The sequence below is a fragment of the Fundulus heteroclitus genome, unplaced genomic scaffold (genome assembly GCF_011125445.2).
Source record: "Fundulus heteroclitus isolate FHET01 unplaced genomic scaffold, MU-UCD_Fhet_4.1 scaffold_136, whole genome shotgun sequence".
Taxonomy (NCBI): domain Eukaryota; kingdom Metazoa; phylum Chordata; class Actinopteri; order Cyprinodontiformes; family Fundulidae; genus Fundulus; species Fundulus heteroclitus.
Genome location: NW_023396548.1, coordinates 15,509 through 41,570, shown reverse-complemented (window position 1 = coordinate 41,570; position 26,062 = coordinate 15,509). Strand labels below are relative to the sequence as shown.

The 26,062-nt window shown below is 40.6% G+C and overlaps 1 protein-coding gene across 1 annotated transcript in view; it reads right to left on the bottom strand.

The window, feature by feature from the left end:
• si:dkey-288a3.2 (protein phosphatase 1 regulatory subunit 37) overlaps positions 1-26,062 on the bottom strand; it is a 66,775-nt gene that overhangs the window by 28,026 nt on the left and 12,687 nt on the right. The window contains exons 3-10 of the mRNA XM_021310170.2: positions 18,347-18,392; positions 12,767-12,867; positions 12,442-12,561; positions 10,569-10,716; positions 5,912-6,067; positions 5,245-5,357; positions 3,249-3,390; positions 2,924-3,090 (exon numbers count right to left, since the gene is read on the bottom strand). Of these exons, the coding sequence (XP_021165845.2) occupies positions 2,924-3,090; positions 3,249-3,390; positions 5,245-5,357; positions 5,912-6,067; positions 10,569-10,716; positions 12,442-12,561; positions 12,767-12,867; positions 18,347-18,392 (993 nt within the window). The remainder of the gene's footprint in view (positions 1-2,923; positions 3,091-3,248; positions 3,391-5,244; positions 5,358-5,911; positions 6,068-10,568; positions 10,717-12,441; positions 12,562-12,766; positions 12,868-18,346; positions 18,393-26,062) is intronic.

Below are 26,062 nucleotides of genomic sequence, written 5' to 3'. Positions count from 1 at the left end.
TTTATACTAAACGTCTTTGGTGGAGGGCCGATGGTATGGGCTTGTACAGCGGCCACATAACCAGGACGCTCTGCAGTGGTTGACCTGTTATCTTCTCTGCAAACCAAAGTATTCTGTACAAAAATCTCTCTGATAACTGAAACTTTGCCCTGAACCTGGTCACCAACAGGACAATGAAACCAAACAAAGCAGCAAATCTACAACAAAGTGTCAGAAAATGAAAGAATCGAGGACTTCCAATGTCGCAGTACAGACCTTGAACTGACTGCAATGTTCTTTTTGTCAAAAAAGACAGATTTTTTTTTTTTGTATACCAGGGCCAATAGAGTTCATGAAAATCCACACACACACAATTTGCTGCAATATTATCACGCAGACAACACCATCCGCCGCTCTGACATGCGACATTCAAAAGAGGACACTCTCCTGCCTTATCTCTTAACTCTCCTGCTAACAGGACATTCACGTTGGACAAATCCAAAGCCAAATATTTAGGCATCAAACAGGCGCTGAGGCCCTGTTGTCCAATGTGTGATTAAGAGCGTGTCGGGCAGAGGAACTTCACTTCATTAACTGGTTCCCCTGATAAGAGGGTGTATAAACAGCTCCCCCTTGCAGTGGCTACAGAGAGAAGATGCCCCTCAGAAAAGGCGGCTTTCCACCAGGGCCAGGGAGCATGAATATTTTAAGCGGGTAAATAATTAATAATTAACAGCAAACAGGCCACTGATCAAATGGAGCAGTGTGGCAACAGACATGAAAACTCCAAGTCTTGTAAACAAAGACGAGAGGACCCAGATTTCCTCTCCTTCCACCTTCTTCTCTTGCCTCCTACATGCTGGCACCACCCCCCCACCCCTCGCTTCCCCGTGAAACCACACACACAGCGGAACACACGCAAGGCACATCAGCAAGTGCCGTAACCCCCTCCATCACTCATTTTCCCCCGAATTTCCACGTATTCCTCTGCGGCCTGGGGAATGTGAATGAGCGGGAACACTTGATCTGGCCACCCGCTGCTTTCTGATGGAAAGATTTGGTTTTTAATACGATCGTCACTCCTCCCACCTGGCTAGGCCACGGTAAGACAAATCCCATCTGTGTGGCTCCAGAACCTGCCACGGCTTAAAAAATTCCCTTATTACAATTCCCTTAAAATGCCCGGCCACACAAGCTCCCGACAACGGCAGGAATGCTAATCATATCTTTCGGCAGCTTTAGGGGAGGAAGGAAAAAAAAAAAAAAAAAAAAAAACAACAACTGAGGAATAAGATGAAGAAATCCCAGCTTTAATGACACACATTCAGAGAAACATCCTGCAGAATCTGGCACATCTTTTCGCCTGACTTTAGCCAGAGGAGGCGTTTCATAAAAATCAGACTTAATCGTGTAAACAGCACACAGACAAACAGTAAACCACTGCAAACAAAAATAAAACTACTCTGGAAGCTGTGCACGGATTGCCTTCAGAGTAAGCATCCCCTTCCTTCGAGATTTTAATTAATGCTTTAATATGCAAATAAGTCAGCAGAGATAAAATCATGACAAACAGATGGCAAGTGTGGGTAATTATTTAGTGAATCCAGCAGGGGCATGTATTAAAGTTATGGCACCGTTTACCTCAGGCCTCTGCAGCCATGGAAAGGTGGAGACAAAAATCACAAACACGACAAACTTCGAGTCTATAAGAAACAAATCTGAAGAGAAAAATGCGAGTAAACTTATAGGAGTTAACGGTAAACGGCTGAAGAGCTGGAAGACACCAATCTAAAATTACTTTCTTTTTTTTTTGTGTTTATTGTTACGCACCATCATTCTATATTCACAATATACCTTATGATGAAAACTGGCTTCCTGAAGCAATTACCTAGAGCAGTTTGTGTGCGCACCATATCACGATCTGCCAGGAAACATTTATAACAGGGCACAAGAGAGGAGAACCTGACAATAAAAGTAAAGAAACTGTGAAGTTCAGAAGGTCTCCACTTTGACGTAGCTCTGGATTACATGTCCGCTTTTTGCAGATGAGGAGGTACGGTATAGTGTAGGGGAGTCAACGGGGGGCCTCCATATCATAGTGCAGCAAACGTAGAGCCACTGTTCACACTGTCTCCACTCCTTTAACCAACAACACCTTTTTGTTTTATGTTCTCACCATTAAAATCAGTCGATAAACTATCGTCATTATTCTTCCTCATCTTCCATGTTTATTTACTCTGAACTCACGTTTGATCTGAGACGTTTCGCAAGATTTCCCATCTGACATCTGACATTCTGTTCATGCGCGGTGTACCTGGACAGTACGAGCAAACCTGTTTGATCTACGTTACGTTTTGTGCGTACGCAAGCATTATAAATGAGACCCCAGATCTATAATGTGAATTGTGAACAAGTGAAAAGCCAAAAAGCTATAAGGGCCCATACTACAAAGTCCCTGAACCCTCTGTAATGTGACACTAGCTCCGCCCCTGACAGCAGATCTTATTAGGAAGAGACCTCAAGCAAGCGGTAGAGCGCTTTGAAGCTGAATGCACAGCACCCGGTCTGAAGAGTAGCAACTCCAAGTCTGACGTTAAACTAAAAGAGGACGTATTCGAATGCTATCTTTAGGTTGAGAATGAATAACTATTCCAAGTGGAAGAGTTACAGTATCTTAGAGTATTAACATGTAGGAGTAGAAGTGAATATGATGAAGCTGTTGTTCCTTGAAACCAATCTGAGATAAGTGGTAGAATATCAGTGAACATATAAATTCAAACTCTGTTTAATACTTACATTATAGCATTAAATTAGGTTCCACTTCTACGGACAATGATAAAAAAACAGGCCTTTGAGAAATTCCCAACTTGAACAAAGCAAGCAACATTCCCAATAACCTCTAATCTATGTCTGAAAACTTAAGCAGGGAGTTTGAGCTACCTACCAGCTCTTGTGGAGGTACAGGGTCCACATCCAGATGAGCCAGAGAGGAGTTGATCCTCAGGGCCAGACTGAGGGCCATCAGGCCTCCGACCTTCACTCGGTTCTGATGGAGGTCCAGCCTCTGAATGAAACGACTTTCAGCAAGGAACTCAGCCAACGCCACAGCACCTTCATGTCGAGGGGTAGACGCAGTGTTTTCAGATCATTTCGATGCAATCAGCAGCAGTAGTGCCGGAAACCTCCAAATAATGCTGGCAATATCTGTTAGTATACATAACAAAGGTTACATGATTTACAGTAATTGATCAATACCAGTGTTGCTGTACCTTCACAGGTCATGTTGGTTTGAGCAAGGCCCAGATGCAGCACTGAACTGTTCACCATCAGCGACTCCCTGATCGCCTGGATGCCCTCATTCCCCAGGTGATTCTCCCCTATATCCAGGACCTCCAGTGTCTTCAGACCTGGCTGCAGAAACAGCACTCATGAGGCCTAAATTGCTAAATTGTCTGTGTGAGTATTAAGAGTATGTGAGTTTACAGAGGCTGAAAACTTAGGCTGTCCACCACCAAGCAGTGAATACTATTCCTTTTAAAATGTTCCCTCTCATGTTAAACACCCAAAACTTCTGTTTTTTTTCTCTCTCTCTCTCCAGAGTCGCATTAGCATTGAAGGTTGATTAGCTGGTGCATGGAGCTGGGGGTGTTTGGTCCAAGAGGGGCCCACGTCGCCTGAAGAGGAACGCAACGCCCACTCCTGGCTGCGTCCCGTCGCCTCATCACCCTCCTCTGGTCACTGCTCTGAAAAGAGACGGAGCACGGGGGCGGAAACGAGCTCGCAGGCGACTGACAGACCTGGAGAGCATCTTCTTCTGAGCTAATTTGCACCACCATGACAACAAACACACTCCAGACCCCCCCCCCCTTTCCTCAGTCCCTTTTTCCTAACCGAGTTGAGGCACAGAGACGAGTCTTCACATCTGACGCATGGCGAGGAGCAGGGAGAGCATCGCGAACGGATATGCACGAGGGATAATGGCAGACAATTAAAGAGGCGACTGCGTGGTTGAAAGCTGTCAAACGTAAACCCCCGGGGGGGGGGGGGGGGGGGGGTTTAGAGTGAGAAGTTTAAGGGGAAGCGGGGAGTGTGAAAGAACCAAAAACACAGTATGTTTTCACACTTGACACGCTGACTTTAAACTGGAAAACAACAAGAGCTCTGTGTAACACAATCACCCCAAATACTGGAAGAACAAAGGAAACGTAGACATCCTTATCAAGACTCAAAACACAACTAATCTCCTGGAAAAAGTTCAAGCAGATAAGTTAACCACCACCCTCCTTCATTATAATCCACATGAGCAGCTAAAGGTCTAATTATGGTCATTATGGCGTCCTCCTAGAAGTGGCAGGTCACATCTATTATTTCATCAAACCGCTTTTCTGGTGGCAGCACTGCAGCTCACATGACTTAGTCATAATTTCTACCCTTCTGAGATCTACAATAGTACCTCACAAGACAAGAAGGTGCGGTTTATGCCACCAAGCAGGGCAGACGAAGGCTATTAAGAGAACTCAAGTCAGCGAATGAAAATGGGGTTCTCTGGATCAAAAGATCTCCCCACAGAACTGGTAACGGCCTGATTTCCAATAGTAAGAAAAAAAGGAAACACCAATTTATATGACTAAACAACTGCAAGAAGAACCACATTGACTGATCTAAAAATCTAACTAGACTTAAAATAACAAATGCATCCCGATCTTAATGGAAATTAATTTGTTGGATTTGGTTTCAGCGTATTAAAAATTCTCCACATTCCAGTTACTCCCAACTCTTGAAACAATTCAATACAGCGTCTTATAGAAAAAAAGCACTGTTTTCATTATTCTGAATTATTTATGTTCTGTTGAACAAAAACTGGCAGTGAAAACAGATGTAGTACGGCAGCCGGGAAGTGCAAAGCAACAATACAAAATCTGAAACAAATTTACGTATCAGAAAAACAAATTTGTTTTCTGACATATAAATTTGTTTTCTGAAATGTAAATTTGTTTCAGATTTTGTATTGTTGTTTTGCACTTCCTGGCTACTGTAGTAAAGGCTCCATTCAAAGGAAATAAAAAAACAGGAGCCTTATCTTAGCAACCACGTCATATAAGGTATATATCAAAATAATGTTGGAAAAAAATTATGTATCTTCGCATTATTGATATATACATTTAATACAGTAATACTCTATAATTTCTAAGTAACACTTTTACAAGTTCACCCAAACAGTTTGGCAAGGTAAAGGTAAAGTTCGCTAAAGGTAAAGTTCCTCACCAGAGTCTTGGCCAGGTGGTTCATGCCTCTCTCAGTGATCTGGTTGTTCTTGAGGATTAGGACCTTTAGACCGTCCGTTTGCCTCGATAGACCATCACACAGCTCCTCCAACCCTGAAAAACCACCACTGTCTGTTAGAGTTGTTTTAGAAAGAGTTCCACTTTAAATCTCTTAAAATTAAGAACATTATCAGACTAGAGAAAGTGACCCATCCAAGATGGCAGTCTTAGTACTTCCTGGAAGTGTTCAAACTAAGTTTGCCATATTTTTTCTCACTGTGACCCTGCTGACCCTGTGCATTTCCTCTATTTCCTGTGTTGTTTATCAGTTCTCTGGGCTTGCTCTTTGAACTTTGGTAAATGGTCTGAACTTATATAGCACTTTTCCAGTCATGCTGACCACCCAAAGCGCTGTATACTATAGCCACATTCACCCTGTCGCTCTCACTAACACGCACACATTTATACACCGAGACGCAGCTCGGTAGGCAGCCAGGGGCACATCAACATGTGGCAAGGGGAAGCTGGAATCGAACCCACAACCTTCTGATTGCAAGACAACTACTCAACCCATCAAGCCACAGTCGCCCTTTCACACATCCTGTTGTGAGGTTTAATCTATGAGAAAGGACAAAGACTTTGTTCTATAATGAACATAGTAAACTTACCTGCATCCGCTAAAGTGTTGTTACTGAGCTCCAGCATCTGCAATGTGTTGTTGTATCTCAGCAGATCTCCCAGCTGCATGGCATCCTGGTAGCTGTTCAACTGGTTGCTGGAAAGATGGAGCTCTTGTAAACCTCTGTTTGTCTTCAAGGCACGAACTGCAAGCAGTAGGATGAGAAAGGGACATAAAATGACCAGAAGCACTGAGAAGAGGAAAGTTGTCCATTCAGCCATCTATTTATCTTTCTATCTGGGTCTGTCCTTGGTTCTCCTTCCAGTGAAACATGTCCAGAAAACCTCCAGCTGGAGGAGTCCAGGGGTTCTCCTGATTGGAGGGAATCACCTCAGCTGATGCTTGTAGACCTGGAGTAGCAGCTCTACTCTAAGTTCTTGGATAACTGTGCTCTTCGTCTGATCTATCAGGCCAAGCTTGGGCATCATACAGAGGAAGCTCATTTTGCTTGTATCCAGGATCCCTATCATTCAGTCATGGTCCATATCTCATGGCCACAGGTGGTGGTTAAAACCCTAGAACCTTTCCAACTGAGGCAGAGACATCCACCTTTTCCTGGCTAAATCATGCCATCAAACATCATTTGGTCTGTCTTGAATAAGTTACAAAATATTAAAGATATAGTGGACAATCTTTTTTTGGCTTTGAGTTCCAGGTGGGTCATCTTATCTATTATATTTCTCTTTTGTCCCACATGTCAGTCATTGTCTCACCTAACGCCAGTGTGCATGTTCCCAGCGTCCTCTTGCTGGCTGCGCTTGTGCACTTTTAGTCTTTATGTATCCAGTGAGCTTTGGTTTCAGCCATTCATTTCTCCTCTGCTCTCACCATACACTTTGAAAATAACTGAAAAAGAAATGAGACCAGGGTGTATTTGGGAGAGTCTTTCACACGATCCCCATTAGGAGCGGAAGAGCAGCTAGGCTGGTCTTGAGCACGCACAGTTATTCAAAAAGTGACCTGGGCATTTCTTACCTACATTTCCGGGGAAAAAAAATTCACTATACCTTTAAGGAATCTGTTGACGGGTTGGACGTTTTCATAATGTCACTGATTTCTGTCAATATTCCCGTGCCGTCGACTGAAAGGTTCACACGACACAGTTTGAAGGGTCAGAAAGGAGTTTGTCTGGAGGCTTTGGATAAAAAACCAACAGGTTGTCCCATCACCTTGGAGATTACTGAAATGCATTTTCAATTTATATGTATTAAATCTGATCTGCTGTGTCCTGAACACCAACCACCAGGCCTCTGCGCTGGGACTTAGCGAACGTGATCATGAAAATGATTTCACAGCAGGAGTCCTTGCCTCCAGCAGTTCTAACGGTGAAAAAGCAGTTGTTCTCTCGTCTAACGATAAAAAAAAAAGGTGAAAGAGGAGATGTTACTTCTCAGAGGAGGTAATAACACACCTGTCAGATTTCACCGTTGTCTCTTAAGCACTTCTTTTCATGACTTTATCACTGTTTAGAGAATCATTTTGTATCCATCTGTGCGGTTTGTACTGTACTATGGTTCATTTCTGGCCATGTTTTTGGACCCATGCATGCCCTTCCACCCGGATCAATGCCGCAGATTTAATCAAACCCACAGGCCTGCATGTGGAATGCCAACATTGTCATCGGGCCCAGCGGGAGGCAAATGGTGAAATCGGTGGGATTGATCTGGGCCAACTCCACTGCAAGCGCCCAATCCGCTCTGATCGAAGGCAGTGATCCTCAGCTGGGACCCCCACTGGGGAGGAAGGTGGAGGGATTGGCCAGGGGGTTCGGTAAAGGCATGAACGACAGGGGAGAGTGCAGGTTGTGAGTGGGAGGAGGAGGGCGGTTGGGTGGTGTTGAAAATATCAAAGAGATTCAGGAAGCGCCTGAAAACGAGGAGGGAAGAGTGGGCAGCACACTGAGTCCATTTGGGTCTGTGCTGCTCCCAGCTGAGCGGAGGCGACAGCCTCCGAGCGTGGCTTTGATTTTCATGTCCACACGAGGAGTGAATATTTTCACTTGATAAGCTGATCAGAAAAAACAAGATTGACATTCAGAAATGGAACCTTTATACGGGTGATTTAAAGATTTCATGTTTGACAACTGAACACAATGAAACAAATTTGCAATTTGTGGATTTGTTTTGAATTTTCTTGTTCAACAAAAATAAAACAAGGCTATTTTATTGTTCATATTTTATTTCAAATTCAACAACATGTGACCTTAGATAAATTTTATGTGAAATACCACAGTGTGTAAACCTTAAAAAATGCCTATGCCCATACAAAAAACTATGCAAATACTGCGTTGAAGTGTTAATTCTTTCTAAGACATATCATGCAAATGTCATGAAAACTTCCAGATGTTTTTATTAAAACATTGAAAATTTAAGAGACCATAGTAATATGCAATAAAACACTCCAGAAGTCAAAAGGTGTTTATCAGGAATATCTCTAAAGGCTAATTATGTTTCTCATGTCTAGATGGTCCGTTGTTTCTGTGACATTTGTGACATCAATTTGACAAGATGCAGAGTTGCTAGACATGGGTGGATGGCTGGATGGATGGATGGATGGATGGATGGATGGATAAAATGTCTGTCATGTTTCTGTTTATATTGTGTTGAATTTTACTGGATTTTAATGAGTTTGGAGTTTGGATCAACAAAAACAAGGTTTCATGAATGACATCTTGAACTTACAGAAAAACCTTTTACCTGCAAACCAAGCAGTCCTTTTTGGTATTAATAACACAGGTCTACAACTATCAGACCCATCTGTAATTTAAATGAGTACAAAGAGTTAGGAGTGAACCACATGGAGAACCTGTTTGCTTGGAAGCACAGTTAGATCTCCGGGTCTCCAAGTGTTTTACTAAGGCTGCACAAACTCAGATTTACTCTCATTTAGTGGGCCCAAATGCTTCACAAACCAAAAATTAGACCCTTTCCGAGACAGGACATTTCCAGTGTATCTAAAACAGATTTTTGGTGAAAAGCTTTCAAAAAGTTTGACCTCCTAGCTTGTCAGGATACAATCTGTCAAATGTACATCTTATTCATGCCGGTCTGCCTCCTTTTAAGATGCGTATGAGTGTGCGTATATTCCTGCACAATACTAAATTCTTTCTCATTTGTGCTTGCCCGTAAGAAGTGTCTTCATGTGTGTGTGTCTGTTTACTCATGTTAGTTCATGACCCATCCCCTTACCTCCTCTTTGTCTTCCAGGGGGACAGTTGAGAGACACAGCGAAGATGATCAATATCTTCAGCAGAGAGGACGGAGAAATGCTTACACCTTAAATGCCTTGTGGGTGCATGCGTGCTTGTGTGTGTGTCCTGGCGGCCACAGCCTTTAAAGACATGTGCAGCAGTGCGTAAAGTGGCAGGTAAGAGATTAGGCCTCTAATCCTGGTCCAGACCTGCAGAGACGGTCACGGGTCAAAATCTGGTCCTGCTGACCAGAGAACACAAACACACGCAACCCAAAAATAAATGCACACCGCAGAAGCTCTTGTCCTCAGACTGTTTTTCCTGAACTGGATTGTTCGGACAAAGAAAAAAAAAATTAAAATGTTGCCGTACATTTATAGTAACATTTATCCTGAGCTAATCAAAGAGCAGAATCAGCACAAGCTTCTCAACGTTAACATTCAGTGTTTAGCCCGACGCTGTTGATCAGGTTCGTTCTGGTTATCATGAGCAGTTGTGATCACCTCTATAAAAGCAAGAGTTTCAGCAGTTTGCTAGACTGGACCATACAGTTGTGTGTTGACCCGATAGCAAGATAAACACATATCTATTTATGAATCTGGGAAGGGTTAGAAAGCAATTTCCAACCTATATAACGTCCATCATTCTAAAGATAGAATGATTATCCACAGGAAAAAAAAACATTTAAGACAGCGACCAACACCCGAAACCTTGCAGGCACTGAGTTGACCATGAATTCCTCTGTATGTCAAAGTAATACTGAGTAAAATGTGAGACCATCTATCTGTCAGCTGAAGCTTAGTGCACTGAAGCAACGCTGGAAAGAAGACCGGGCCAAAATTCCTCCACATCAGTGTGAGAAGGAAAAGGTCAGACAGAGAAGGACTGCGGAGAGTTATTGCTGCTTGCTGTGGTTCTACAAGCTGCTGGATCATGGAGGGTGGATGCAGTTTTTCCAAGTGTAGCTTTTTATTTTACATTTTGGATTCATCTTTGTTTAATTAATGATGAGTTTGAGAAATCTGTGACGTGTTTTTGTACACCTAAAGTTAGATCTAGATAATTTTTTAACCTTCCAAAGACCAGAGCACTGTTATTAAGTCCAGATGCATAACTCCAGAACTGAAAGAGTGTACTTTCATCTTACCACAAAGCAGGTCCAACATTCCTTCACTGGCCTCATGTGAAATCAGTTTTAGTGGGTAAAAGGGAAGTTAAGCAAAACCTTGCAGCAACTTCCTGTTGTCAACCTGATGCGCCCAGAGAACGTACTTAATTTCTTCCCTGTTGACCTTAGCTCTGCTGTCTGTAATCTTCTGTCATTGCATTGTGTCAATGACACAATGCAATGACTGATCTTTTTATACTACTTTCACAGCCTTGTGCAGAAATGTGGTCCACGACAAGTTTTTAACATGCTTTAAAATTTGTTTTTAAAACGGTTTGTGTCTCATACCCAGCGTGAACAGTGACGCACCGCTGAGCTGGGCGTTGTCTAGGCGGAGCACCCGGAGCCGGCTGGTCAGCAGAGCTTTGGATAAAGACTGGACCGGATACTCAACCAGGGACACGTTACAAACATCCAGTCTGGACAGACACGTGCTCTAAAACCAAAACATCAAGGAGAAACATGTAAAATATACAGAAAAATGCAAAACACATGTGTCAGAGATCACCTTCTACACTTTCCACCCAAAACAAATAGGAAGGAATTTTCTTTCTTCCAGAAATCCCTCCTGTTTGGCCAATTTTGCATATGGATCTACTACACACAGTATACCGGAAGACATTGTTATTTGTAACAAGCAGCATTTTTAGTTGAAGGAAACATAAACTGATCATAAAGTTTGCAAAACCCATTTTACTATAAATTAAAATGATGGAAAATTTAGTTGTAAAAACAACATGGAGCATGCAAGTCAGTGCCAATGTTGGTGGTTCCCCTTTGGCAACCTTTTACTATATTCACCTAGTTACTAAAATATTTTGTGTTTCAGACTAGAGAAAAGGTTTACTTTGACATTTGGTTAAACCCGTTTTTCTGATTTTGCTAGTCTTTTTGTGTGGTGAACCAATTTTTGTCTTCCACTGATTAGGACGCAGAGCTGAAAGGTACCAGTGGGAACCATATCTATCCCCATTGAAAACCAGAGGTGGGTAGAGTAGCCAAACATTGTACTCAAGTAAGGGTTGTACTACTTCAACATATTTTACGCAAGTAAAGGTAAAAAGTTCTCAATCAAGAAATTACTCAAGCAAGAGTAAAACAGTATTCAGTAAGACGGCTACTCAAGTACTGAGTAACTAATCATAGCAGCTGACAAAACAACTTACAAAAATGTAAGTTATGTGCTAATTCTGGTATGTTAAAGACAAAAACACTTTTCTACTTTTTTCAACATTGAACTTCAAAACAATATTTACAGCAGTTAATTTATATACAGTATGTTAGAACAGTGCAATGTACTTCCAGTGACAATAACTACTGTTTACTGTATGTTCATTTGACCTCCAAATGGCTCAATGAGCTCAGCAGATAGAAAATAACATTAAAATAGCAAAGCTTGTGTACAAATAAGAAGTCTCACTTTAACCTAAATCTGAGGTTTTGTCTCTGGTGCATTATTGGTTAAAACAAGAATGTTCTTTATTCTGGAAGTTACTCTCAGGATAATAGCCAGAGATTTTACTCAAGTAAGAGTAGCGATACTTGAGTAATACTGTGACTCAAGTTAAAGTAAAAAGTACAGTGCAGTAAAACTACTCCTGAAAGTACATTTTGCTCAAAAGGTTACTCAAGTAGATGTAATTGAGTAACTGTAACCAGTTCCTACCCACTTGTGTTGAAAATAACGGAACATCCTGGAGGTTCCCACTGAGTTCCCAGGACAGAGTGAACATACAGAGCATAGCTTAGCTGAATCATGATTTTAAACAATTATCTGTGTTTTATTAAGATAACTAGATGCAATAATGCTCTCGGCTCATATTCTGCTGTTGATGCCAGCCCATTGTTTTCAGTAAAATAAAGGAAATTTGCTTCCTCAGCGAAGTGGACTGAACTGTCGCAGTTCACAGTGAGATGAGCTCTGGCTGGTTGTAACCTGCTGTTGCCAGGAACATCCACTGATATAACCTGTGACGCTGCTTTAATCCCCAGCAAGTTTGCTGCCGCAAGCGACTACGGAGCGATGACTTCTCACCCTGTTTGTCCGACCCTGCATCTTCTCTCCATTTAATGCCCCACAAACTCACTTTTTTTCCAGATGAACATTATCCCTGGGAGAAAGCCTACATGAAAAGATTACTGTTCCACTGTGTCAGCCAACCTGCTTTATCAAATGAGCGAGGGCCCTCCAAGATGATGTTCCCATACTGCTGTTGTCAGAAATGTCAAGATATGTTGTGGATTCATAGTACAAAATCATATCCAGCAAGGACGATGCTCCCTGGAACAGAAAAACATAGTGAGGGGGAAAAAATGAAAAAAAAAGCAAGGCCTTAAATTTGACAGGAATGTTATGAAGTTTCTTTGGAAAGAAAAAAAAAAACGAAACAGCTTCTAATCTGATACAAGGGAAGGCCTGAATATGAAACTGTATTGGAACTGGAAGACGAAGATGGGGAAAAATAAGTTTTGCTCATAAAACTCACATTTTCCTCCAGTTGCGCTGCCTGCAGATTGATGAAATCAAAGTGCAGCGATTTCAGGACGACTTCCAAAGCTTCACAGGAGCGGTGGTCTAATCGCTCACCTTGATGGAAGCAAGCAATCAAAGCCAAGATAATTGGGAGGCTGTTTGCTAACAGGCAAAATTGCACGGCTCTGAACGTGCTTTATCCTTTTTTGTGAAATGAGTATTTCAGCATAAAAAAAAAAAATCAGGACAAAACAGCTTCCTTTATAGTCAGAGTTTACCTGTGTGTTTATGTTTTTCTTTTAATAAAGTTCTGAAACTTAATCAGAAACACAGAGGGAAAAATAATGATGATAGCCCCGGTTTTTCCATGATTGGACTTCCAAGAAGTGAATGCTCAAGTGTGCATTGATTACTGTCTGCAGACTGCAGTAATCAATAAAAAGTACCTGTACACACCGGCTTAACTTCTTGCAAAAGATAAACATTTTCATGTTCATGTACTAGAGAAAAAATATCTCCAAGCTGAAAAGTAAACTGAAAACTGCACAATCCACTAAGAACGTGTTTGAACCGATATATATATATATATATATATATATATATATATATATATATATATATATATATATATATATATGAGAGAGAGAGAGGGAAATGCACAATGTCTGAGTCAATGCAGTGATATATTCTAACATCCCAAACATATTGTGACATTGAACATACAAAGAACATAACAAGTCAAGAAACCGTGTACTTTTACTAGCATTGAACATAAAAAGAAAGTTCTAAAATACATCTGGAAAAAGTTAATGAAAAACTGAATTTTCAGAGGTTCCTCCTACCTTTCTAACTGCACCATAAGCTGTTGCCTCAAACCAAGTTCCTAAGATCAAATTCTGGCTAAGGCATTTTAACGTGAGATTTGAATATTTCTCTATGTGCTAAATATTCCTGCATGTTTTTATTCTCCTGGTTGGTCAGTTTACAGGACAAGAAAAAAACAACCTGCCTTTAGAAGTCTTTGTCTTGTGACAAACCTGTGCTGCCAAATTTGCTTATAAGCAACTTGGGGCTTGTTCTCTAGCAAATTTCGTGAGTCATGGGTTGAGATTTTTTGGCCTTGTTTTTGAACGTATAGTCTCAAAATTGGGCTTGCCTTTTTTTTTAACAGATTTAGATTTTTTCCAAGTTTATACACAATGGACAGTCTCTGGAGGTTATTTTTTAATCTTAGAGTTTTCATTTGTTTTGAGCATGTAAAGATGGTGGCACCACTTAATGTTCTGTAGAAGGGGTATCAAGGCCCTTTGCGAGTGACCATTTGGTCCCCCTTCTGAACTAGTGATGACTTGGTTTGCATTGCATTCAACAAATTTAATCCTGATGTGTGTTGGACCCCAGGGACCTCATGTAAGAGTGTGCAGCTTTTATACTAAAAGCTGGTGGTAGGGAGAAATGGTAAAAATGGTAATTGGTCTGTACTTGTATAGCTCTTTGGGAAGTGCTGAGGACCCCAAAGTGCTTTACACTACATTCAGTCATTCACCCATTTCCTTTTCAAACGCTGACATAGGTGAGCTACAATGTAGCCATAGCTGCCCTGGGGCAGACTGACAGACGCGGGGCTGCCATACAATTGGTGCCACCGGGCCCTCCGACCACCAACAATAGGGAAAGCTGGTAAAGTGTCTTGCCCAAGGACAAAATGACTGAGAAGGTCGGAGTGAGGGTTCAAACGAGCAACCCGCCGATTACAAGATGAACTCCTTTAACTCCTGAGCCACTGTCACCCCAGTGAAATCCTGAAACTCGTGGCACACAAAAACATTCCGACTTGTAAAATCATGCATGTGAATAAGGACACAGAGAAGAGTTTCACATCCAGATGCCAGCCCGGGGAAGTTTTATTGAGAGAACATCTGCACTCTGCTTAAACAACCCAAAGGTTCCTGGTATTGAAAAATGTGTTGTTTTTCTAGGACATTCCAGAAGTGTTCCCCAGGACCCATTAAACAAACAAACTTATTTTCCAATGGTCAGTCTGACCTACACATCTTCAGGATGTGATACAGGCCTACATCCTGGTTAGGATGTAGACAGGACCATTATTAATCGTTCCCCACATTTTCCAAACTATTCGTGAACAGGCTTTGCGTGCCGCAGAGCAATTAATCCTTCCTTTTTCAAACAATCAAGAATCTTTATTCTCATTATGTAACCATCACAACAACTCTTACCAGATTTTTCTATGGAAATAACAATAGTCATTATTTATCTCCAACAGTCACTGCACCCCTTGCCTGCTTACATCCCAATTTGGAATTGGACGCACCTACACGTGTATCTTGGGTAACCACGTTCCTGCCCCTAAATAAATATGTAAATCAGTATAAATACCCGGAATGCACCGACCAAATGTCCAAATAACCATGGCTACATGGTTGTAAGGCAGTCATAGAGACACCTCAAGGCATGTTTGCAGTGAATTAGATGTGTCCCATAAATTATCTAAATACGGCAATGCGTGTTTACATCTACAAGTGACTAAAACAGAAATATTTACAGTTTACATCGGATTGAGGATGTTTCCAACATTTTCTGAGGCAGCGTTGTTGTTTTAGGCCACACGTGATTCAGTTTTTTTGAATGGGTTTAAACCATAAAAGGTCAAACTCATAAAAAAAAAACATCTGGTGCTATGCTCCTTTAGTTTAATAGAACTGAACTGAGTTATAATTTGGTGTATCTAGGTGAGGTTTAGGACTTTGCAGTTTGTTATTGTCAACTGAAGAAGTTTGCGTTGCTGTCAAACATGTGCGTTGATTAGGGGATTGTGGACATGCCAAGTGGTGAGCTAAACATTGCGCCGCAACTTTTTTGTATATAAGCACGCTTCATAATGAGGCCCCGGGACTCATAAACTCCGTAGAAAATGTTAACTGTAATTTTTGAGTGGTTAGTATGCGTCAGGAATGTGGTTCAGCGCAGCTGTGGTGTGGTGTGGCTGTTCTTACCAGTCTCCAGCAGTGTGTGACAGGTGGACAGCGGCAGCAGGTGTTTCCCATTAAGAGGAGTGCTTAAGGCGCCCGGAGACGGAAGGAAGGGGTCAGAGCGTTAGGTCACCTGAGCGGTACCTGACCTGAAACTGGTTCCTAGTCGTTCCTGGTTTCTTGTCTCCATTCCTGCTAATGCTCCTGGTCTTACTTCCACAGATCCCGCCTTGCTTCTGCTTATCCAGTCTGGTCTCACTGTGGTCATCTTCCCTCCAGTCCGGTGACATTTCCGAATCCCCTTAGCCTTCCTGGAGCTCTGGTCGACCTGAGGTTCCTCTTCCGGGTGGCGTCCTGCTGTACACCTGGCCTGTCCACCCTCCACCGAAGAACCATCTACCAAGTCAGGGACCGCACCCCCAGCCTGCCCCTGCCCAACTAACTCTCCCCTAGTTCTACTGCCATCATCCATAAGTCAACCTATCCTCTCCCTAATTCTAGCCTCTCTGTTGCCAGTGCTCGTCATCTCAATGCCTTCTTCACAGACCGAGACCAGAGCCTTCCCAGTCGGCCACTATTGCATTCACCTCCATAATCCCTCTTGATCATATTACTTCAACAAATTTCCTAACCTGTTACCTGTCTCGTGTTTGTCGCTTCCGGGTCACCGTGGAAAACAGAATCATGACGCTTCAGTTGCCGTTTCAGAGAGAAATAATCTGATGAGTGCTGTCTTATTGCCCCTTAACCAGTAGCATTTTGTAATCTGGTTCCTGTTGTTACTCAGCCTTGATCTAAAGTTGCTGTCCAAATCAAACTGTGACTGATCAGACACATTTCTTTGACTTTAATGTCTCTTAGCCAGGGGGTTCTGCTTCTTCTGGGTTAATTATTATCTCCACAGCCAAGACAGGCGGATAATAATCATTATCATAATTATTTTCAGAATACCCTTTCCCCCCCTTCTGTTTTAACAATAATCACTTAACTGAACGAGGACAGAGGCCGTGTAGCAAAAAAGGAAAAAGTCGTCTCAAAACCCCACTTTTTAATCCGCCCTGTGTCGGGAAGATAATGTGGAGACACTCCAGTGAGATGTGATCGGTGCATGATGACAGTCATGCCCATCATGGCGTCAGTCACAACTTCACCGTACTGTTGGCTGTACGTGTGTCTGATGTGGATCCACCAGGAAGAACTGATTTTTTAATAAAAAAGGCATAAAGAGACACAGAAGCCCTCATTTGTTCCCTTGCAGAGTTCTTCTTATTTTCCTTATTTTGTCACAGTGAAACATCCTATAGATTAAACATATTTTAATAGTTCACAAAGACTTCCTGAGTAAATACGAAAAGTAGTTTTCACGATTGCTATCCAAGCACAATTGGCCCCTTATAAAAAAATATATATATATAGTTTTTTCATGGTGAACTTTCCTAAATGTTAATTATTTAGTTTTATGCCAGATGTAACGGGGTAGTACATCCTCCTAAAAGAAAATCCACTTTTTCTCTCTCCAGTCCACAGAATATGTTGCCCAAAATCACCAAGAGGATTTTCTGCAAATGTCAGATTTGGTCAGCAGTGCTCTGCCATGGCTGTAATTTTTGCCCAATCTCTCTTTCTTATTGTTGTATTGAAATCTCTAACCATAACTGAGGGAATTGAGGTCTGCAGAGCGTCAGATGTTGTTTTGGGCTTGTGGCTTCCTGGATCAGTCGTCAATGTGCTCTTTAAATTATGTTGGTGGACCGGCCACGATAGAGAGAAGGTTCACCTCTATTGCATGTGTTCTTATTTTTTGGTCAATGGCTTTCACCTTTGTTCCCTTGAGTCACAACGCCTTAAACATTTTTTTCTAACTCATGATTAATGGCAGCGACTTTGGTTCTTACCTGTTCCTGAATGTCTTTATATCGGGTAAGGGTGTGTTGCTTTTCTGGATGTTTTAAGCCTACATGACTTTTAACAAACAACAGTTTAAAAAACTGAATGTTACAGAAGAAATGTTGACCCATAATTTATAATGTGCTTTAAACAGTGTGATCTTCAGAAAATTCCTAATTGCAAGACACAGTTGAACCAATCCCCAAGAATTAAGCAACCAATAAAAAAGCTTAAAGGTAAGCTATGAGGGAGACAAAATTATCTTTAAAAAAACAAACAAGAACTTCAAAACCTACAGATAAACCAACTTTAAACAGGAAAAAAAAAATAGACTGTAAACACATAACCCAAGACCAACATAACAAAACCAGACACAGAAATCCCAAACTATGACAAAAAGGAAGAATAATTAGAGCCCATGGAGTGCCGCAGTTGCACCATTCCGTGCTTTCCTCCACTTGGAGCTTTACTGGCAAATGTGCCGTCGTAATCCAACCACAGACCATAAAAAGTCAAGAAACCGTGTAGTTATACTTGCATATACGGCTTCAGTGGCGGAAAACAAACTTATTCCTTTCATATTTTGCTTATTTATTTACTTGTTTTACATTTGCATTCTTGTTCAAACATGTGAGACATTTTTAAAAGCCGTGAGTCTGTCTTTTATGTGACATAAAGTCATATTTAATGAAGATAGAGTGAGGTGCTCATCTTACCTTTGAGATCCAGACATTCAGCGCTGCCTCCTCCACACATACCCTGCTGAGAGAGAAGGGGAGAGGTGTGAGGAAGAGCTGTGAACACACACCGTCGTCTATACACAATCTCACACACTCACACACACACACACACACACACACACACGCACAGACACCCTCCATGCTCTCTTTCTGCACGGCCTTTTCCATCCACCGTGGCAGTTTGATCAGGGAGGCGCGTTGGACGCCGGAGCATGAATTATGAATTTCACACAGTTTACCGCCGCCATTGATGCTGGTGACACGGCGTCCTAATTAACCAGTGTATAATAATTAGAAACAGCTGGTCATCAGTTGATGTGTTCATTTGCTGGAGCCAGTGTTCCACATACATCTAATTTGACTGCATCAATCACCGGAGGTGGCAGATTTGTGCGGTGGTGGAAAACATGCTGCTTTTTTTTTTTCTTTGCTTTTTTTTTTTTTTTTTACTGACAAGCAAAATAGGGCGACTGAGATCTTTAAAAAGCCTGTTTTACATAATTAAGAGCTTGTAAGCTCATGTATTTTGTGTATGTTGCAACTAGATCTGGATTTTTATGGATATAAGCTTGCTCATAGACATAAGGATTGTAGCTTTAAATAATGAGTGGTTGTGTAAAGCAAGTTTTAAGGAGGTATTTGAAGTCAGCTCATGTTTCATCTTTGAAAAGTCTGCACATCACTTTGTGGAAGCTGCAGTAAGGCTCCACCAGGGGGCCCCATTAGTGTGCAAATTGCACTAATTGTTTTTATTTTAACTTAGATCAACACAGTTTTAGCTGATTATTTTTTTTTTTTATTTTTTTTCCACATTTTTATATCAAAAGCTGTGTGGTGCATGATTCTTTGACAGGCCTGATAAAACTTGTGGAGTGGCCCTGTTACCTCTTTAAACCCCAGATTCTTGACAGCTTCTCCCCTCTGGATACATCTCTGGATCCTTCGCTACATGTTTCCTTTACATTCCTGATCCCTGTTTGTAAGGATGCAACTAGTATTAAGGGACAAAAGGACGTTGACAGAAATGTCCTCCTGTTGCAACTAGACAGATCAATGGGACATAAAGTGTCTGTGACTATGTAATTGGTTGAAGTCCCTGAGTTTACCATGAAATCATCCTTCAAGACAAACATGCCCACACTCTCAGGAGCATCGTGCATGTTTCCAGTGGGACAGTTGGTGAAATTGCTGATAAAAAATATAACAAGCATAATTTGTGAGGCTGGATTGACAGTTTTTACAATGTGCTTTTATTCAGGATGATTTCCTCTATTTAAATTGTTTAATAAAAAAATTAAGGTATCCCACCCCCCTCCACTGCAGCTGTGATTTTTGTCAATGAGCAGGAGGGGATATGTCTTCAGGCTTTTCATACAACACTTATTTATCCTTCCATTGCATATTTAAAAATTATATGTATAGATAGATAGATAGATAGATAGATAGATAGATAGATAGATAGATAGATAGATAGATAGATAGATAGATAGATAGATAGATAGATAGATAGATAGATAGATAGATAGATAGATAGATAGATAGATATGATTAATTTTTAATATAGGATACTTGAATCTAATATCTATTGCCTTGCTCTATAAAAGTACGTTTGTTGTTATTTTAAAACTTTATATTAGTAATAATAGTGCTGATTCTTATTTTTATTGTTATTATTATTATTAATCACAATTATTACATTAGCGTAATAATAATAATACTAATGTTGTTACTATAAAGGACAAGGATACTTTGATTATTTATTTCACTAACCCTGCAAATTTAAATACATTATAAAATATTGTTGAGAACAAATTACCTTATCTATTGATCATTTAACTACCTTGTTGGTTATTTGTTAATTTGTTTGTTGGCTGTTGTGTTTTTTGGAGGAAGATTGGAGGATTCATTCTCTCCCACTGCTGTCATCTTCTTTCAACTTTAAAAGGACAAAACAGGCTGGTCTTGTTCCTATCCATTATAACCATAAAATGTAGCACAGATCAAGTTGCTTTTGAGAAAAAGGATCCAACTGGCGGAAACAAAAGTAAAATCACACACATATTGACCTAAAAAAGCTAAGGTATATTTACTTGTACTTACTTGCATACTTTTACTAACTGTACATGATTCTGTGCAAGATAACTTTAATTTGTGCAATTTTTCTTTCACAAAATAATAAATCTAAAATACAGTTAAAGTAATAATAAATTAATAAGGCAAACTAACTTGAAACATTAGATCAGACAGATTTTTACCTTCAGATACATATATATGTATTAAAATGTTATCTTGACAATCTTTTTTTATGTGCCAGAACATCCGTTCACGCATTTCATTATTTTTACCTGAGGTGAAAATGTTTACGGTTTGACTTTTTATATATTGATAATAAATACAGAGAGTTTCTGTTTTCCTGCCTCATATAAATATTGAAAATAATCAACTTCATGTGTTTGCAGTCCCCTGTAGGTGGCGCTCTAAGCCACTGCCTTTACTCCCAACTGCTTGAGCACATGTGAGATTTGCTGTCTGGAATCCGTTCAAAATAAGTTGCTTCTTAGGAAATGTTTTTCACCTAAAAATAACACGTAAAACTGCAGAGAGAATTTCAACCAAGGAACACAGATCAGGTGAAAAGCCTGGTTGAGGTAATAATTTCAGGTTTATTTGTTTTATTTTGTTCTATTAGCAGCATCTTTAGATGCAGGATTCTAACGTGAGTCTCTTTAAAAGGAACATTGCTGTACTGACCTAATCTATCCTTATTCTAAGGATTTTTTTTACATTGCATTAGTTTATCCACAAATTATTTTAAAGTCGCCATGCAAAGGTGTCCAGTTTAGGGAAATGTGTTGATCACAAATCCAACAAACAAGTAAGGAGGTGAGCTTCATCTCACACACAATAAAACATCTTCCTTCCCACTACGAGCGTGGTGGCGGCTGTTTCTCATCTTAATGAATTTCTGAACTTGTTCGTTTGTTCCCTCTTTGCTGCTAAAAAAAAAAAAAAACGAAGGCGTTGGCTGCCAAACATATTGATGTGTCAGGAGGGAGAGACGACAAAATGGAGCGATAAAAGGCGCAGACACACATTTCTCCACAAAGCGGAATAAAGAATCTGGATTCCTAACTCCGCTGCCACAGAAATCCTCTCTGGTGCCTCCTCTCTGCCTCTCCGGACGGCTTTGTGCTAAAAAATGTTTGAGTTCACCGGTTTTCATTTTTTTTGTTCCTTTTAATTAACTGACAGACACTATATATATCAGATAACTGATATATATTTATATGGATTAGTGTATGACAGAGCTCTTCGGGGTTAAAAATCAGGCCTACACTTCTCCTTTCAGCATCTTTTCTGCACTGAAGGATAAATAATTTAAAACAACACAACCTTTTATCTTGCGCTCTTTGAAAGCGGCAAATTAAAAATGTAAATTGGGGCCTAATTAATATGCAAATGTATTCATTTGCTGTTAACAATTAGCAATTAAAGCTGCAGTGTCTAGCAAGAACTCAGACAAAATTAGTAACTTCATTTATCATTAAAAAAAAGGGAGAGATCTAAAAGCAAACATAAAATTGTAATTGACTTTCAGAGCGTTTCTTACTGTCTCCAGCTTTGTTCGTCCACCGTGTTTTTCTCATGTGTGATAGTGTGCGTTTAGCGACTTAATTAAAGCCACTTTGTGTCAAAGACACCGTCCCCTTAAATGGTTGATGTCAGGAATAATGTACACATCCAAGGATGAGGAGAGCACTCGATGTGGAGCTGTGTGTGTGAGACCGTCTGTGTGTGTTTACGTGTGTGTGAGAGAGAAGATGTGTGAGCGGAATTTCTGATGCACTTCTGCAGCTTTCACACTCTCCGATGAAATCGGACCCAACGCTTCGGTCTATGCCATGATTGACGGGGAAGAGAGAACGCAGCAGGGATGATCGGATCGTTTCTGATCAGGGAAATAAATTATTCCAACGTCAGGTCTGGATTCAACGAGAACAAGCCTTCTCAGAATTTGCTAATCTGGGATATTCAGAGAGATGCAGCCTGAAGGTTTTCAGTGCTAAACACCCACATTTCTTTGGGTTTTCTTAGTTTTTTTTTGTCTGAGAGAAACTTAAATCTGAAACATGGATCTACAAACCACCAAACAATCACTATTTTAATTTTAATAATAATCATGTTTGTCATTGCATCTGTACATTCAAGTGAAATTCGTCCTCTGCATTTAACCTATCCATTAGGGAGTACGGTAGCCTGCCACTGTGCGGCACCCAGGGGGGTTAAGGGTCTTTCTCAGGGACCCAGAGTGTCAGAATCAGGGATTCGAACCAGAAAACTTGCACCCATCCCAGAACACAGGTGCCCTAGTCTAACCTCCAGGCATCGACTCCCTCTTTAAGATATGGTTGATCTCCCCATATTTGTTGTGATAACAAATCAAAACTTTGAGTTTTACAATAAAGGGCATTTAGCAAGTAAAAAGTCCCATCTTATTCTGATTTTTTTCCTACGTCATCTTTAACAAACTTTTAAAAAGTGCTATATCTCTACTTCCGTGTTTATGGTACGACAAGATTTCTTCTGAACCCAAACTGAATACAAACTGATAAAATTGACGTTAGTGTGAGAAAGGAGGATTGCTCTGTAAAAAAGAAAGACTTGAATTTTTATCGCAATAGCTGTTCTATTTATTGTGACAACAAAAATGAGGATAAAAAAGTATTTTTAAACTTTGTCATCCAGTCTGTCAGTGCATACACCAGACACCCACAAACAAAAACACTTGAAAACCTTGCCCATTGTAAAATAGGCTTGCTCTGTACAAATGTTACACTAAATACAATTGCTCTACACAGCACACAATAATTATATTCTATTTGAAAATATTTTTTTTATATGTAATGATGCTCTCAGGGAACCAACCAAAAGCAGTTAAAAAAACAAAAAAATCCCATCTCTCTCTCTCTCTCTCTCTCTCTCTCTCTCTCTCTCTCTCTCTCTCTCTCTCTCTCTCTCTCTCTCTCTATATATATATATATATATATATATATATATATATAAATATATATATATATATATATATATATATATATATATATATATATATATATATATATATATATATATGTGTGTGTGTGTGTGTGTGTGTGTGTGTGTGTGTGTGTGTGTGTGTGTGTGTGTGTGTGTGGTTTGAACCTGCACAGAGGCCTTGATATTAGGCTTGATGAAGCTTGACAGTCCTCTGGATGTTTTGATCATTTACAAAACCTCTATAGAGAGGTGGCGGCAGCATTTATGTAGGGGTCCAGGGTGAAACTCACGCACTGAAAAAATAAGTCATCGCTCCAACTACATTAATGCATTGTCTGGGGTTCTGTAGCTGGTATGTGTACTGCTTCCATGCATTACTCTGCCTTCAACCAAAAGGATCACAACCAGTAGCTGCATGTCATGTCCTCCACGGCAAGAAATACCGCAGCAAACTCGGAGTCTTTGCACAAAGAAATTTGGAGCGTATGTGATCCCACCAAAGAAGTAGCGGCTTACATCTGGAGATAAGCACACACCCATCCAAATTGCGCCCAATGTTTTTTCAGGCTGTAATTTGAATAAAACCTATCCATGTCCACTTATCAAAGATAATGGTCCTTAATCAATATTAGCATTTAAGAACAAAGAGGGGGAACAAGCACTAACAGCAGTTCATAGTATTAAGAATGTAATTTTACCATAGAAAAACTCATAAAACTTTAAATTTATGCTTTACAGAAGTGTGGTTCATTTCTGATTCTCAGTGGTTGGCATAACACCCACTGGCTGCTTCAGACCCGTGTCAAAAAAAAACGCCTTCCGTTTACTATAAAGCAGCACACACCGGCCGTGTCAGGTCAGAGGTCAACACTCCAAGTCATGGTGCCCCATTTGGGAAACGGATGAGAAAATGAATGAATGAAAAATTTCAGAGCTACATGACTCACAATCTTGTCCTCAAAATGACAATGGCAAAAATGATATTGAATGAACATTGATTTATCACAAGACTGGTCATTCTGGTGAGGAATCTAATTTAAATGAAGATAGAAGAAGAAATTCTAAGCTAATAATTAGAATGTGTTTAAAAGATTTACAGACTGAACATCAAAAGATTTACAGACTGAACATCTTATGGTAAAATATATACTTTTTAGTATTGTAAGTAATATTGTAAGTAATTTAATGTTTTGTATGGTAGGATATGCAACCTGCTTGGGATTTATATAGATAACTGCTTTTGCCTAAAATCCACAGAAATAGTAATCTGTTGTGTTTCCTATGTGAGTTACAAGGCATTATGTGACACAACGTGACTGGTGTGTGTTGCCCTTTAGAAATGTGTCTTCTCCAACACAGAAGATGTGATTGTCTGTATCACCTCTTTAGCCTGTCATCAAGTTCTGCATAGGCCTACTAATGAGCAGTTCACTCAAATCAGGTGTGTGCAACAGGGAAACATTTAAACCACTGACCCTCGAGGACTGGAACACGACACCACTTAATTGGCAGAAAATGCACTAATTTGGGATTATGTGTGTGAGATTGCTTCTAACCGCATCACCAAGGTATGTACCGGCACACAGAGTGCTGGACGGCACGCTTGGTGGTATGACGTTCACCTGCATTCGCTTATGAAGCTGATAAAATACTGAAAAGACTAACAGTGTTTGCATCTGCACAGCAACCCTGAAACTGATGGTGTATAAAAAGAAATTCTGCAGATTTTGACCAGGACCAGGGAACACTCCAGCACAGAGATGATAACTGTGGCAATAGGACTGTGGTACGGTGGTCGGAAAAAACCCTATTTTATTTGAATTGCAGCAGAATCATATGTGCCCTCATATTTAAACGTGGTTTGCCAAAGTTGTCTTGATTTAGGTAAACATAGAGAGCAAAGGGCGGCCTTAATTTGTTATAATGAAAGAGGTATAAATATTTTGACAGAGTACTTTCAATGTGCACATTTCATGTTAATGCATTCAGAAACGGCTGCACAGTGGCGCAGTGGGTAGCGCTGTTGCCTTGCAGCAAGAAGGTCCTGGGTTCGAGTACACCCCTGGGTCTTTCTGCATGGAGTTTGCATGTTCTCCCTGTGCATGTGTGGGTTCTCTCCGGGTACTCCGGCTTCCTCCCACAGACCAAAAACATGACTGTTAGGTTAATTGGCTTCTCCAAATTGTCCTTAGGTGTGAATGGTTGTTTGTCCTGTTTGTCTCTGTGTTGCCCTGCGACAGACTGGCGACCTGTCCAGGGTGTACCCCGCCTCTCGCCCAGTGAACGCTGGAGATAGGCACCAGCACCCCCCGCGACCCCATGAGGGATAAAGCGGTTCGGAAAATGGATGGATGGATGGATGGCATTCAGAAACAACAGCTTTCTGTCTTATCCCGTTTAATTCCTTCTGCAAGCAACAGTTTTTTATTTTTAATTTTAGCGACGTCACGACAGCCCTAACAGATCTCTCTTTTATTACTGAAAATATTTAAGCCGTGCTGGAATAAAAATCTGAACTCTCTGACAGCAGACGATAAAATCCATCTCCATTCATTGACATTAAATCTGCAACCGGGTGATTAGCAAGTCATTTACATTAGCTGACAGATGTGTTTTTGTTAAAATGTGGTCATTGTGGTGCCCGAGCCTCTCCACTCA